Source organism: Dipodomys merriami, unplaced genomic scaffold, assembly GCF_024711535.1.
Source record: "Dipodomys merriami isolate MVZ:Mamm:240054 unplaced genomic scaffold, mDipMer1.0.p SCAF_95, whole genome shotgun sequence".
In the NCBI taxonomy this organism is placed as follows: domain Eukaryota; kingdom Metazoa; phylum Chordata; class Mammalia; order Rodentia; family Heteromyidae; genus Dipodomys; species Dipodomys merriami.
In genome coordinates this window covers 5115722-5132302 of record NW_027206568.1, presented here as the reverse complement: position 1 = coordinate 5132302, position 16581 = coordinate 5115722, and the positions used below count along the sequence as shown (strand labels likewise).

Below are 16581 nucleotides of genomic sequence, written 5' to 3'. Positions count from 1 at the left end.
CTTTGTCTTTTTAAAAATTTTTATTGTGAAAATACCATACAGCGGGGTTACAATTACATGGGCAAGGTAATGAGTACATTTCTTATCAAGAATTGTTGGCTCCTCCTCTGTTTCCTCTTTCCACCCTTTCCCATTTCCCCCCCCCCGCCCCCTATCAAAGTTGTAAACTTCGTTTTTCAACATAACGACTTGTACATCTCATTGTTGCAATGGGTCCACCTGTATCCCTATTTAAACGCTTTGTTTTTGCCCTTCCTCTCCACAAAGTATACCAACATCAAATCCAATGAAAGCAGCGGTTATGCTGTGGGGGAGGGGCATATGAAACAACAAAGAAATCATCTTATAAATATGTTACAATCAGAAGAAAAAAACAATTCAATACTTATAGTGGGGTTCATTTCACCTAAAATCAACTTATCTGATCTTTTCTGCTTGTCTCAGACATATACTTATTATTGCAAATAAGGGAAACCATGGGACTTGTGTTTCTTTAGGCCTGGCTTACTTCACTTAATATAATTTTTTCCAAATCTTTCCATTTCCTAACAAATGGGGCTATGTCATTCTTTCTGATGGCAGTCTAGAATTCCATTGTGCCAGAGCCTGCCGGCAACAAAAGGGAATCCTGAATTAGGGGGCGAGGATGCAGAAAAATAAAGACATTACAGTCCCGTTTATTTTTAATTTTTCCTATTATATACTATTAGAAGTCAAGAGGTAACATAAGGTTACCATAGTGCAGAAAAACAAGGAAAGTTTTAATAAAAACAAATTGCAGTAAAAACAAGACAAGATCAACTGATAGAAAGTAAAACAAATTCTGTAGACATAGCAAAGCAATCCCGGGCACCTAGTGTTTTTCATGAAAGCCAGTTCCTTATGTGTGCCTTTAAGTGAGCACAGGGGTCAAGATGACCGTAGAGCTTTACTGTGGACTCCCAACATCTCCCCCATCTTTGTTTGAAGAAGCGAACCCGCCTGTCTTAGGCTGTGTGGATCACCTTGTCTGCCTTACCCGTCATCGGGAACTTCTTCAGAGCAAAGCTGAAGGCCCTGTCTTAGGTTGGTCAGACTGGCACCCCCTCTTACCCGACTCTGGCTACAGTTCCTCTCGGGGAATTCATTTATATAGAGCTTGATCTTATGTAGCTGTATGGCTAAACTCATAAGAGAGTTTTGCAGTGCATGTATAATACAAGGAAGGCATAGAAATACTATCAGCAAAAGCATTCCCACGCCAAGCAATGACATTAGCAATCCTTTAACATAAGTCAGGGAAGTGATATAGAGTTGAAATTGTTTAAAAAGTTTTTTTTAGCAGTTTTTGCCACTTTAGCGTCCAGAGGTAGGGCTTGTGTGGTACTATGAGCAAGCTGATTAAGATAATGGACAGTTTGTGCATTTTGTGTTAGTGCCACAGCAGCTGCCGCTGAAGAGGCAGCAAACAAAATAAAAGCCAAAACATCAGCTACAAGTAGCCCAACAAATCGATGAGGGTGCATTAGTTTTTTCAATTGTCTTAACACCTGAATGCCAGAATCTTTATACCAAGTTTTAGAAATATTTACAGGAAGCATAACAACAGATGGTTGTCTAACAATAAGTATGGATTCAGTTATGCCGCTATACAAGCAATTAGTAAAAGAACAATTAGAACAGGTGACATTAAAATAATTAGCTCCTATAGAGATATTGAATGGTCTATACATAATGACATGGGGTGGTGATACACAACTCATAATATTTTTTGAAAGGGATGAATTGGGCCAGGTTATGTTGTTGAGTGCAGCCACTAGCATCCAAACATGATGTTGAGGATGCCCATTCATCCACCACAGTCCAAAATTGTACTTATTAGTAAGATTAGCTCCAAACCAGTCCATTAATTGAAATTTAGTTCCAGAAATATTGGTAACAAATGGCTTCACATGCCTGTACCTTATTGGATGAGGCTTTCCTGTAGATACTACTATTTGTGAAGAATTAATGCAACGGGGTATCATATAGGATGGAGTAAAATTTGCATGAACTGGGTAACCAGTTGGTAAAGATGTCATCTGTATATTGTACATTTGATTTTTGTCTGGGATCCAAATTTTATGAGTCATGGATAGCATTATAATACAGCCTGGAATGGAGCCTTTAGAGCTGGTGGTAAAGTAGAATGGAGTTCCAATGTCTGAAGCTGAGGTATCTCCCATCTTGGTGTGCTGGATGAAGGGATCAAGTGCTGTACTGTATGCTGATCTATTGACGTGAATGAGTACTTCAACTCCCTCCCAAGTTGTAGGGCGCACAATCGGGGGATCTGGCACGTAAGCCCAATGTGTCAGGGTTTGTGTCATCAGAATGAGCCTCCACAATCCTAACGCAATGCTCAGGCAACCAGAGGGATTCATTTTCTTCCTGCAAAAAAACACAAACATGTCCTCAACCCCATGTTAAAACTGGATCGAGCCCGTGCCAATCACCTGTTAAAGGATCCTTCCACTTAACTCAACCAAAAGCTCTTTGCTCTCTTTTTTTCCCAAAGTCACTGTACTGTGGAAAGTCCATTACAATATAAACTTAAAAATTTAGTACAAAGAAAGCATGAGAAGAATATTAACAGGAGAGAAGGGGTATAATTCCCACCTTTTAATTTAAAAATTTGGAGTTTTAACAGCCCATTGGCTTGTTTAACAATTTCTTGCTCTTGAGGAATATAGGGAATATCTGTAGAGTGAAAAATCTGGTAAGATTTACAAAAAGTTTGAAAAGCTTGTCCGACATATCCCGGACCATTATCAGATTTAATATGTTTAGGAAGTCCCATAAAGGCAAAGCAGTGTAGGGAATGAGCAATACCATGTTTGTTTGTCTCCCGGCAAGAGGAGTAGCCATAATAAAATTAGAGTAGTTATATGGTAACATGGACAAAACGAAGCCATCCAAAAGATGGAATCAGGCAGGAGTTTAGTCTACTTTTTCCATGGTGGAGGAGGTCAGGGTAACTCCCTGTGACTGTAAGGCTGTAGCAGCCACAGCAACAGCAGGGTCTTTCAGTGTCTCCAAGGGACTGTCACACCTCGTGCTAGGCTGTATATTTCTACACAGACTGGTTAAGGATACAAGTAATACCTAGGCTTGGCAGGCTGTGGCCCCACTAGTTTTTAAGACTATTTAGACAATAGCCCAGGACAAATTATCAAGATGACAAGCTTTTTAACTAGATAGTTCTTTTAATAAGGCTGATTTTCTAGGCAGATGTAGAGGGTTCAGGCCTGTACTACTATTTTCCATGCGTTTTTCTTCTGTCTATTTTGCCACATTTTTTTTTATGACTCTGGTCCCTTATTCTAAAAAGGGGATGATGGAGCTGGGCGCTGGTGGCTCACGCCTGTAATCCTAGCTACTCAGGAGGCTGAGATCTGAGGATCGCGGTTCAAAGCCAGCCCGGGCAGGAGAGACCGTGAGACTCCTATCTCCAATAAACCACCAGAAAACCGGAAGTGGCGCTGTAGCTCAAGTGGTAGAGTGCTCGCCTTGAGCTGAAGAGCTGAGGGACAGCACCCAGGCCCAGAGTTCAAGCCCCATGACCGACAAAAAAAAATAAAAATAAAAAAAATAAAAAGGGGATGATGGGTGAAGATTCATCTTCTGTAACTTCTTCAAGCAGACTCAGGGGTGTTGATCCTACTTAGCCAGGAACCTATAACCTTAGTCTATTTTAGAAAGAGGTTACCAGGGTTAGATATCATTAAGAACAATATTTTAACTTTTGACAAATGCACAGACTTTTTCTCCAGCTACAGCAGTGTAGCTTGTTTAGCACTCTGGTTTGTAAAAGCATCTTTAGGAATGTGACCCCTAGTGACCCTAACAATGCCTAAGTCACCCGTGCAGATGTTAATAGACAGATGTTAATAGAAACACACTCTCAAGTTTACAAACGATTTTCTTGAACAGATAAATTTCTTGTAGCTGGTGTTAGCTCAAAAGTTACTGTCAATTAGGGCTTTTGAAACATACAGGGGCTGGGATTTAAACCATCTCACACATTTTATAACTTCACTTTTTAGTACTATCACAGAATACTAATGTTTCTGTCCCTACAAGGTAGACAGTCATGGACATTAGGCATGTTTACAAACTATCTTCCCATGACATTCTGGCTCTGACCAATTTTTGAAGGGCCACACACAAATGAGTCTAGGATCTGACATTTTTGCCATCCGAGCAGTGGCTTACTGCCTCTGGATGCTCCTCCATAGCTCTTGTCTCACGAATGTCTTCTCTACACTGGGATAAATGCCTCATCTGCATTTCCCTTAGCTGTTTTCTGGACTTGAACTCGGGGCCTGAGTGCTATCCCTCAGCTTTACAGCTCAAGGCTAGCGCTCTGTCACTTTGAATCCCAAAGCAATTATTTTGGTAATCCTAATTTTTCCACTTTGAGGCAAATGTTAACAACAATTTTACTTTTAAAATTTATATCCAGAAATCCATTCCTAATTTTTAAGCCTCCTATTAATCTCTTTTATTATTTTATATTTTAGTTTTTAGTTACCTTTTTAAAAAATCCTTTAAAATCTTGAGGCCAAGTGTCACTCATTGTCTCTTGGATGCTTGTTTTAAAACAGATACACATTAAAACTTATAAACTCACATGACAATTTTTCCTTAATGCAAGAATTACAATCACCATTACTGTACCAAGAAGGAAAACTTAACACCTTTATGACTTTTAAAAACATATCCTAATTGTAGAAGATCATTGAAAGCAAGTCACATTATACAAATATATTTTAACCCTCTTTTTAAGTCCAAGGGGCAGTTTTAGCAATACTAATCAGATCATCACATCACTAATTTTTTTTACCATCATGTTTCTAGTATTTACCTGTAGAGAAAAAGGACAGAACAAAGTGGGCCACTTGGCCCCTCCTGTGGAATGGGCACACACCTAATCACACTCTTTAGGGTATGATGAACTGCATTTGTGCCAACTTGTCCCCTTTCACCATGCGTGGACTCCTCCCATGGCCTGTCCCACCATGTATGACCAGCTGAACTGAACTTTGGCCTGTTTACCCCTTACTCCTAAAGCTAGGTCTTTTGTTGGCTTTTACAGTTTTTCCTTTTCTTATCTCTTGGTTTTTTGAATGAGAATACATACTTTTAGACAGACAGGACAGTAATGTGTTTGACAGTGTTAAACAAACTTTTACATTTAAACTTTTAATATTTATTCCCAAATTTTAGCCAAGAGAACTAAATTCCAAACAGCCAATGCATTTTGTTAAGCCAGATAACTTGATTACAGTGTAAACAGCCTTATGCATTTTAAAATACCAGATTTTTTATTTTTTTAAGTTAAAGAATCCTTAAAAGGTCATTTAAAACAATGTGAAAATTCTTTAAAATTTTTGGTAATGTCCAAACCTCATAACCTTTTGAATTTTAAACTTAAACTCACCCAATTGTTACAGCATGCTGATAATTCTTATCTTAAACATGTTCACAAACACACACAACACACACACAGATCTTAAAGCGCACAAAAATCAATCAGTTGTATGTACATTTAAAACTGGTACCAATTCTAAAACAGAACTAGACAAGACAACAACAAAAGGCTGAGTTGGGGACTAATGGGCCCCCAGTTCATCCCTACCTCAGAAAACATAGAACAGAAAACACACCGAAGTAAACAAGACAAACAGTGGCCACAAAGACAAAATCAGGTCTCAGTGAATGGGGAGACATCTCACCACCACTCACAAGTGGGACTCAAATCCACTTACCAGGGGATTCGAACCCCCTCTACTCACCTCCGGAGGATTTTTCTTTTAGATTCCTGCAAACATTGACCCAGGGGCCTTCCAAGGTAGAGGAAAATTGCCAGTCATGTTGGAGAAAGGGAAAGAAGTCCCTAGCGGCCGTCAAGGCTGGAGGCTAAGGTCTTGCTGGTGTCACTTGTAGGTGGTCAGTGGCATTTTCATCCGGCTGTGAGTTCTCCCTGCCGGCCCTTTTAAGTTATTGTTAGATCCTCCAGGTTTTTCACCCCCACCACCCCCCGACTTCTTGATCCAAAGAGGGTGAAGGAGGTGGCTGTGAAGCGTAGAAAAGGGGGTCAGTTTAAAGTATAAGTAAAAAAGAAGGAGCTAGAGAGAAACAGATATTGAGCGAGTGTTAGCCAGTCTCCTCTAGGCTCTCACATCAGGATGAATCTGAGAGAAGAAACATTCCAAGAATTCCAGAATACATACACACAAACATTGAGACAAAACACATTTACAGCGTGCGCATTGTAGACTGTCAGACAGAAAGTGTTGGACTACAGATGGGCCCAAATGTCCGCACTAGTGAATAGTTTACCCTGATGGGGATCTGGGGGATGGCTCCCATTGGCCCAGTTGGCTGTCTTATAGTGCGTCCGCCAATACCTCTTGCCAACCCCAATACAGAACCTGCAGGCTACACAGATACCAGACAATTACAAAGCAGCAATGTTTTAACTTACAGGGCATTTGCATCATAGTGTCCCTGAATGTTTTTTGTTTTTTGTTTTTTGTTTTTTGCTAAGTTTCTAAACTAATGGTTCCTTCCTCCAGGAACCAGGGGTATACTTCCTCAACAAAGTAAAAGATACATTCTAACTGACTCTGTCTAACTTTCACTGCTTGAGCATGAAGCATACCCTTGAGAGCCTGCACATATAACATGTGGCTGTTACCTTGCCCCATAATTTCTTACTCCCGACTATACTCTCTCCCGCTCTCTATTTCTGGATGTCCTCTTACCTTAGCTGGGTCCTCTGCCATGATCCCAGGTTTTCAGTTCCCTGTTCGGGTGCCACTTGCTGGAGCCTGCCGGCAACAAAAGGGAATCCTGAATTAGTTGGCGAGGATGCAGAAAAATAAAGACATAAGACAAAGGTTGGGGTCGGGAGGTCTGCAGCTCAAGACTGCGCACCATTTATTTTTAACTTTTCTTAATATATACTATCAGAAGTCAAGAAGTAACATAAGGTTACAATAGTCCAGAGAAACAAGGAAAATTTCAGTAAAAATAGAGTGCAGTAAAAACAAGACAAGTTCAACTGGTAGAAAGTAAAACAAACTCTGCAGACATAGCAAAGCAATCCCGGGCACCTGGTGTTTTCTAAGTAAACCAGTTCCTTGTACTTACCTTCAAGTGAGCACCAGGGTCAAGATGAACTTTAAACTTTACTGTTGGCTCCCAACACCTCTCTACTACTTTTTCTCTTCCTTTCTCTACTTTTCTCCTCTTCGTCTTCATCCTCCTTCTTCTACAACCCCCTCTTTCTCCTCATTCCCTCCCCAGCCACCATGATAACCAGCCCTGTCTGCACCATGTGATCCATACATAGACTCACCCCAACCCCAGAGATCAGCAGACACAGTCAGACCTGGACCCAGGCCTCTGAGACCAGAGCTAGAAGTGTTCCTTTGCCCTCATTCCTACACGGAGACCAGAGATGTGGGCTTGGAGCTGGGGAGAAGATACTGTTGAAACTGAATTCCCCATGAGGTGCTCAGAGACTCAGAGTCCGTACCATTTCCTGAGAGATGGAAGGAGGCGCAGTTCTTTGAAGAAAAAGTTATCTCAGAAGTGCCGCGTTCAGGCAGAAAAGCCTGGGCCTGTGTTATATAATTTGAGAAATAAAGGACACGCAAGCCTGGTTCCTGATGGACATACCTGTCATTCTAGCTGCTTGAGAGACTGGTTCAAAGCCAGCCCAGACAGAAAAGTCTTTGAGAATCTGTCTCTCAAATTACCAGCAACAATTCAGACTGGAGGTATGGCTCAGATGATACATCGCCAGCTGTGAGCAAGAAAGCCAAGCAAGATTCTTTGTATGCTTCTTTTCATCTCTAGAGTGAATACAAGGTCCTGAGTTCGAGGGAGGGAGGGATGAAGAGGAGGGCGAGAAAAAGGGAGGCCTTGGGTTCAAACAAAAAAAATGCAATTTGAATTTCTGTTTAATTCAGTTTTTCCCTTTCCACAGGCACCCCTTCATCCTCTCCCTTCCCCTGCCCGCCCTTGCTGCCCACTCTCTTGTTGGTGAAGAGAGGGAGATCTATCCTCATGTCTTTATTTCTTTGTTCCAAAGCCTGGTAGTGATGTGGAGACTCCACATACCCAGGGAGCCCTCCTCCATCTCTTACCTACCCTTTAGCCCTCAGACCTCCCTTAATCAAAGTAGCTTCAGGAGTCACACTCAACTCACATCTTCCCAAAGCCAGCCCAGTGAGCCCGCCACCCCACTCCCACCCCAACTAACACCTGAACTCAGACTACCTTTGAGGTCCACGGGCATGTGGGCATCAGAAAATTAGCTGTAATTGCTCTGTACTTAGCACCTTCATCTTCCCGGCGCTCAGCTGGGGCATCGTGTCTGCGATTTCACTCTTAATCAAGAGGCCTTACAGTCTGACTTCAGAGACTAACTTTTAAAGCTCCTCCTGTGTATGAAAATGAAGGATGTCTTACTTGCTCCACCATGCAGTAAATCACAGAGGCCTGGCAGAGAACTGAGACTGTATTTCACAAAATGTGAAGGGAAGAGCCTGGCACAGGGAAGGTAGAAAGGGTGGCAGAGTTGAAGGTGAGACTCAAAGCTCCAGTGAATCTTGGGCTGCTGGGGAGGTCAAAGTAAAGAAGATCATAGATCACAGCCAGCAAAGCAAAAAAAGCTCCATCTCAACCAGCAAGCAGGGCATGGTGGCTCACACCTGTCATCCCAGCTCTGCAGACAGCATCAGTAGGACTACAGTCGAGGCTGACCAGGACAAGAATGTGAGGCTCTATCTAAAAAGTAACTAAAGCAAAATGAGCTGAGGGCACTGGTTTGCATCCGTCCTTCCAAAAGTGCATGTGTTGCAGGCTGACTCCCATGGGCCTGTGTCCGTGGCCTTTCAAGGTGGGGACATTGAGAAGTGACAAGTGTCCCATTGTGTCATGAGGGTAGGCTACCGATGGTGGCATTTGTGGCTTTATCACAACAGGAAGAAATTGGCACCATGGCACGAGCCTGTATCTCTAGCTACTTCAGAAGAGGAGTTCAGAGGATTGTGGTACGAGGTCAGCCCAGACATGTTAGTTTGCGAGACCCCATTTCAACCAGTAGCTTGGAGTGGTGGCCTGCCCCTGACATGCGGACACAGTGGAAGCACAATGGCTAGGAGCAGTGGCACGCTTGTGCCATCCCCAGAGATATGAGACAGCGCAAATAGTAGGACCACAGACCACTCCAGTGCAGGCATGAGCAAGACCCCACCTTGAAAATAACCAACCAGCGAGGGGCAGTAATTAAACAACACAGTACATATGTCTACTAGTTTTCCTTCCTCTTCTTTCAGAGTCTTTTTGATGGTGCTGAAGTTTGAACCGAGGCTTTTTGCTTGCTTCTTGCTGACTGACCAGTGCTCTACCATTTGAGCCATGCCTCCAGCCCAGATGTTTCTTGATTACATTGGAGATGGAGCCTCATGTGCCTGGTCTGGCTTTGAGCCGTAATCTTCCAGATCTCAGCCTCCTGAGTACCTAGAATTATAGTTATGAGCTTCTTGCCCCTGGCTCTTTCTAGATTTTTGAGTAAAGCTCTGATCTCTTGACCCTAAGGACACATTCTTCCCCATCTTTTATTCTTCTGTCTCTTCCATCTTTTCCTAAAGCATCAGGAGAAAAGTAGAAGAAAAAGAGCAAAGCTTTGGGGCTGGGAATGTGGCTTAATGATAGAGTGCTTTCCTAGCATGCATGAAGTCCTGGGTTTGATTCTTTAGTACCACATAAACAGAAAAAGCCAAAAGTGGTGCTGTGGCTCAAGTGATATAAAGGTAGCCTTAAGCAAAAGAAGCTAAGGGATAGTGTCCAGACCATGAGTTCAAGCCCCAAGACTGGCAAAAAGAAAAGAAAAGAAATTTCCTGCCCAGGCTGGCTTCACACTGCGATCTTCAGATCTCAGCCTTCTGAGTCGCTTGGTTTACAGGTGTAAGCCACCAGCACTCAGTAAAAACACTTTAAATATAAACTAGCAGACAAGTCGAGTTGTAGATTTACAGCAATGATATTACTAAGCAGCCACAGGTCTCTTGCAGGAACACCAGATGGGCAGGAACCACAGAGCCCAGCACAGCTCTCTCCCACATGGCCTGTGTGGGAGCAGTTCCACTGGGACAAGAGGATGCCCTCCACTCTCACTTGCCAGGGGAACCTGAGCCTGAGGCCCTGGGGGTAGCCAGGGACTCCGCATCGAGAGAGAAGGAAAAGGGCAGGTCTGTGCTAATCAAGTGTCCCATCACATCGTGTAAGACCATGTCAAACATGTGACCACCAACCCATGCCTCATCTCATGGGGGGGTGCTCAGGAGCAACTGGACAGGTGGTCTCCCTTGTTACCGTCCAATGCCACTCTGTGATTCCCCAAAAGACCCCCATGGCAAGGTGCAAGGTGTGTCTGATGAGTTCTTGTGTTCCAGTTCATAACCATAACTCTGTCATCGCCAAGAGTTCCCACTACAGAAAGGACCAGCAGCCCTGGGCCTGGGTCATGAGGCTGCAAGGTCCTCCACACTAAAACTCCCCAAGCAATCACATGTCTGCTTTCTTGTAAATTCCCTCTTGTCCAGTCCTGAGAGCCTCAACGACAAGCATGCATCCCAAGCTTCTATTTCCAAAGGGGTGCTGGGAGTGGAAGTTAGTCCACAGTGAGCAACAAGGACCCGGCATAAACCAGCCCTCAGCTGGTGAATATGCCAACAGCCCAGTGGGCTTTTCTACCCAGGCCCAGGTGCGCCACGGTGACTCTGGCCCCATGCCTCTTGTCCCCAGAAGGTGGTGCTCAGATCATCCATAAAGACAGTGCCTACATGAACCTCCAAGATCTGAGCTAGTCAGCTGGGAGTCCAGGACAAACTTGCTCTCAAAAGATTCAGTTGGAAGTAATCACATAAGCCAAGTAGTGAAAGAACAAGGCCTGGGATGAGGAAGGTAAGGAAAAGAAAAGGAGGAAGAAAGGGAGGAGAACTAGGAAGAAAGAGGAAGGGTAGTTGAAGAAAGAAAGGGAAGAAGAGAAGAAGGAGGAGAAAGCAGGAGGAAGAAAAGAGATGTGAAGAGGGGAGAGGAGAAGAGGAGGAGGAGGAGAAGGAGGTGGAGGAAGAGGAGGAGGAGGAGAACAGGAGGAGGAGGAGGAGGAGGAGGAGGAGGAGCAGGAGGAGGAGGAGGAGGAGGAGGAGGAGGAGGAGCAGGAGGAGGAGGAGGAGGAGCAGGAGGAGGAGGAGGAGGAGGAGGAGGAGGAGGAGCAGGAGGAGGAGGAGGAGGAGGAGGAGGAGGAGGAGGAGGAGGAGCAGGAGGAGGAGGAGGAGGAGGAACCTTAACAAGCACACTATAAGATAGAAGACAAATGGAGATCTGAGCCAATCTTCCCATGTCTTGAGGTTTCAGCCAGTGACAGGATTTTTGTGAATGTCCCCCAAGCCTCTAAGTGTGAGGAGAGCCACAATTATGCCATATCCTCTCATCCAGCCATGTAGCCCTGGGTGCTCTCTTTCTCAGAAAACTTGTGACACACTACACACATTGGCAGATCTGTAGAGCATACTGTAGAGCACACCATCTCCACCCTGTCCCCAACCGTCACAGCCTAGAGATCATAGCAAGTCCAATGTGACGCTTCTGCTAGCTCCAGAGTGCCCCCCTCTCGGGCCTGCTCTGAGCCCCCTCCTCTCCTCCACCTCGCCCCTCCCCGTACAGCCTCAGATCCTTGAGCTTGCTCTCACAGAGAGTGTCGGTCTGCTTTCCAATGCTGTGACAAGATCTAAGGAATTGAACTCGAAGGAAGAAAGGTTTCTTTGGGCTTGTCTCCATCTGTGGTTGGCTGGAGCTATAGCTTTGAGCTGAGGTAGGCAGCACATGTGGCAGCAGAAACACAAGGTGGAGAAAGGAGAGGGGAATGGGCTGGGAAAAGTTACTCCATTCAAGGTCACATCCCCCACCCTGTGGAGGCATTAATCCATAGATGAAGGTAGCAACCTTGGAATCCAATCCCCTCTCAAGGCCCCACCTCCTGATAGATCACTCAGCTATGAGGTCATCAGTGGATGAGCCCGTTGCTAGAGCGAGAACCCCATGATCCAATCACCACTCAAGGTCCCGCCTCCTGACAGCCTATTCAGCTATGATATCATCAATTGATTCCCATTGGTGGAGCCAGATACTTCCTGAGGAGATCCAATCACCTCTCAAGGCCCCGCCTCCTGACAGCCCACTCAGCTATGAGGTCATCAGTGGATGAGCCCATTGGTAGAGGCAGAGCCCTCAGGATCCAGTCACCTCTCACTATGGCCACCAGCTGGGGAGCAAGCCTTCAACTCAGGAGCTTTTAGGGATATTTCAAGTACAAACCATACCAGAGGGCATCATTGTTCAAGTACCACAAAATCCTCCACCCCACCTGGGACCCTCCTACAGTGGGGCACCCTAAATGGAACACAGTGTGCCACTGTGGATAGCTGAACACAGGATCCAGGACTCCCTTACTGGAATGTTACATTTGCATAAAACAGTCTGAGGACTTATTATGGTTGTTGACAATCATTGTGTTTGTCTAATTGAGCTTGTAAGAACCAAGAGGTTCTCCCAAATCCTGACTAGCTGCTCTGATGGCTTTTAAAGCAGGAGCTCTTCTTGATATTCAATATAAAGAGACCATATTTCCTCTCCAGGGAGACACTAATGACAGAGAAATGTGATTTCCTGCTGCAAACTTACCAATCCTACTCCACCTCCACCAAGCCATGTGTTAAACCCTTGGTCCCAACAGTGCTCTTTCCCCTTCACCACAGTAACTACTTGCAGAAAACGTCCTCCATCCAGCTGTTTATTTTTTTGCAATATCAATTTGTGATACTGATTGATATTCAGCTTTGGGTAAGGAGAAAGCACAGAGAACCCCTAGGATAGAAGTGTGGCTCTGTCACGAGTCAGCTCTGTGTTTTCTGCCAGTCACTTGACCTTGACTTGGACCTTCCCTCTCAATGAGAGAGGTTCCTCATCTGTAGACTAGAGATAACAAAAGCACACATTGTGGCTGTGAAATTCAAGGGCAAAGTGCATGTGAACTATTTGGCATGGGTGTCACACATCTGGTGGGTGCTCAGCTGACCATTTGGTCCAATTACTTGGTGGTAATTGAAAAGGTGGTCCAATTACTTGGTGGTAATTGAAAAGGGGAAAGGGGACATTATTTCAAAGTATTGAGATCCGTGGCCTGAACCAGGCCCCTGTCTATCTTGCTTCTCCTCTGACCCTCATTTCCCACTCCGCTAATGCAAGGTAACAGCAACAATATTCTGGAAGTATTGAGAGACTTCTATGACAACCAAATAAAATGTCCAACCATAAAACATACCTTCTTCGGTGGGTTACTTTTATGGCTCCCCACTCAGAGTTCATCTCCTCTGTGGCCTGTCCCTTCTAACATCATAGGTAATGGTGAAATAATTCTTCTCTCGGCTTCATCTCCATGTCCCACCAGTCTGTAACTGAGGAAAAAGGAGTTGCCACATGATGAGAATCAATCTGACTCCATTTTCGGTTCTAGATGATGAATATAAATGATTGGAAAATTAAAAAAACCATTAGGCTATTAAAAATAACTTCCAAGAACCATCTCTCAATAAATTATTTTCAGTCTTAAAAAACACACCTGCAAAGAATATAAATGGAATGCCAACCATCTGAGAAGTCAGTAATCAGATATAATGGTCAATGTCTCTGATATTATTGTCTAATTAAGCAATTTGGCTTTCGTGGAGATTGTATGGAACTGAGTCAGTATAGTCTAAAAGGGATGTAGAACCGATTTCTTTTGAGCTAAAGACAAAAAAAGTATATTAAAACTTTAGTACAAGGAAGAATAGGTTACAATTTATGTTTTCTGCTCAATTGGCTGCTTTTCCAAAGCATAATTCAAGAGTTAAAAAGAAGCCTGACAGATGAACTGTGAGGGGAGCGGGACTCCATGTAGAGACCCCGACCCTGGGTAGGTACCAGTGCTCTGCATGGAGGACAGGTCTTGAAGCCAGTCTCAAGCAGATACCAAAGGGGCCTGACATTCATTCAGAAGTATGGCTGTAACCAGTAGAGGAACTTGAGACAGACTTCAGTCAGCACCGTGAGCCTCAGAGTGATATAACAGAAATGATTTTAAATAACAGCACTTCCGTTGTCACTTTTCTTTCTTGGATACTTCTCCTTTTGGCACCAATGGATTTGTTGTTGCTGCTGCTGCTGCTGTGGAGACAAATACAGGAGACAGAAGTTATTTAAAAGGTACAGAATTTCATCTTAGCTCATGGTTTTGATCCAAGGTTTACCAGTTCGACAACTCTGGGCCTGCACTGAGGCAGAGCATTATGGCAGCACATGAGAACCTGTGCAGGGGGAAGCTGCTCACCTTATGGCCTGGGAGCAGAGAAAGACAAGGAGGAGGAGCAGGAGGAGGAAAGGGAGAGGGCAGGGAAACAATGAGAGCAATGAAAGCTTTCTCCATCGGCTGGTGGCCCAGGGAGGAGGAGGGAAGAGAAGAAAGGAAACATGTGGTTTAATTCCATTTTGGGTCAGCCGTGCTGCTGGCCCCAGGCCAATGAGTTTTACGTCTGACCACACTGAGACAGGTAGAAAGAGGGAGATTAAGAACTCCAATGGAGACACCACTTGGTGGCTCTCATTTGTGTCAGCCTACAGCAAAATGACTGGGTCCCCCACATGCATAGCCAGAAACTGCAACACTCCCTCTGGCTGGAAAGGACAGTGGGACGACTGGGCCAAGTACAGTTGCCTGCATCCAGGACCTTTAAGGCAGCCTGGAGTGTCCTTCCATGAGGTGTTGGAATGTCTGAGCTAGCTAGCTAGCTGTGTGAGCCTGCAGGAAGGTTACAGCCAGCACCAACAGGTGCTCACTGCTCACTGGCCATTCTGGGGCACCAGCTACACTGGCTTATCCTTGTCCCCATAAAACAAAGACACATGCACTCACCTATTTACACATGAGCAAAGACAGGTACAGAAAGATTCCATATCTGCCTAAGGCTGCAACAACTGGATTCGAACCTGGCTGGATGCCACAAGGAGTGCCTCCTGCTAAAGCCACACCTGCTGAAGTTATACCACTGCTGAGGCCATACACCTTGCTGAAGCCACACCCCAGCTGAAGCCACACCTCCTGCTGAAGCCACACCCCTAGCTGAAGCCACACCTCCTGCCGAAGCCATACCTACAGCTGAGACCACACCCCCTGCTGAAGCCACACCCCCAGCTGAATCCATACCTCCTGCTGAGGCTATACCTACAGCTGAGGCCACACCTCCTGTTGAAGCCACACCTTCTGCTGAAGCCACACTTCTACTAATGCCATATTATCCACTGAAGCCACGACTCTAACAAAGGCCATGCCTTTAGCTCATCTTCAAGCCACCCTAGAACTATGGAGCCCAACAGTAAGGTTTGTAGAGGAAAGTACAGCAGTTTCTAAAAGTCTTCCACTTTTTATCCAAACTCACAGTGATCTGCGAAAATGAATTACATGATAATTGGGCAGTATGGGTTTTCTGACTGGTAATTGTTGTAATTAATTCAGCCTCGGTGAAATGCAAGGAGTTAAAAAAAATACCTGGAAATGGTTGGAAACCCATTGTATGAGGGAAACACTCATCTTAATACAAAGTACTTAACCAAATATGACGTCTTCTAATAAATCCTCCTTATGCGTTGCCAGCTGCATACACAGCTGTCAGCAGAGCAAGAGCACTGCAAAATTGCTCTACATCTCTCTCTAATTTCCTCCTGGTATGGACAGCTCATTTGACGATAACCCGTCCCTCTGGGCTTGGAGGCAGTATTTCCCAAGAGGGCTCCATGCAAGGCTCAGGGCCACATGCTGCCTCATCGAAGATTCTAGAAACATCCACTCTGACAGTAGTTTGGGGAGATCTGCCAGGAGAAACACTGTGCTGGTGTTGGGCAGCACTGGGTTCAAACCTCTGCTCAGTCACCCAGCACTGATACTCATTCTGCCAAGGAGGCTCCTGACTTTGAGACATAACCACACAGCCCTCTCCCAGGACCGCTGCTGGGATTTAGATTTGCTGTTCCAATGCTATTATCAGGGTCTGAACCAAAGACGCCCCCAGAGGCTCATGGGACAAAGGCCTGGTTCTGGACGATAGGGTTTTGAGAGCTGACTTAGTCATAAGCTCTCATATTTATCCCTGGGTAACACTCATGAGTGGACACTGGAACTGAAGCCCTGTTGGAGGAGGGCGCAGTCACTGTGGAGTATCCTCCCAGCATGGGTCTTTTTCCCAGAAACAACTTGTCTGCCTCTACTTCTTGGCTGCCAGGCAGTGCGCAGCTCAGCTTGGCCCCAACGTAGCCCTCATCACAGGCCCAGAAATGAGACAGTAGAGCTTGCCACCAGCGTCCAATTACAACCACCCCCTGCTTAGCTGCTTTTTGTCCAAAATTTGATCACAATTGGTGAAAACCCAAAGCCACGATAATCTGCTCAGA

At 44.9% G+C, this 16581-nt stretch overlaps 1 protein-coding gene across 1 annotated transcript in view; it reads right to left on the bottom strand.

Moving 5' to 3' along the window:
- Window positions 1–13548, bottom strand: part of LOC138821883 (endogenous retrovirus group K member 21 Env polyprotein-like) — a 55719-nt gene extending 42171 nt beyond the window's left edge. The window contains exons 1-3 of the mRNA XM_070014353.1: window positions 13421–13548; window positions 6789–6854; window positions 1528–2409 (exon numbers count right to left, since the gene is read on the bottom strand). Coding sequence (XP_069870454.1) covers window positions 1528–2409; window positions 6789–6854; window positions 13421–13464 — 992 coding nt within the window. The 5' untranslated portion in view covers window positions 13465–13548. The remainder of the gene's footprint in view (window positions 1–1527; window positions 2410–6788; window positions 6855–13420) is intronic.
- Between the last annotated feature and the right edge of the window lie 3033 nt (window positions 13549–16581).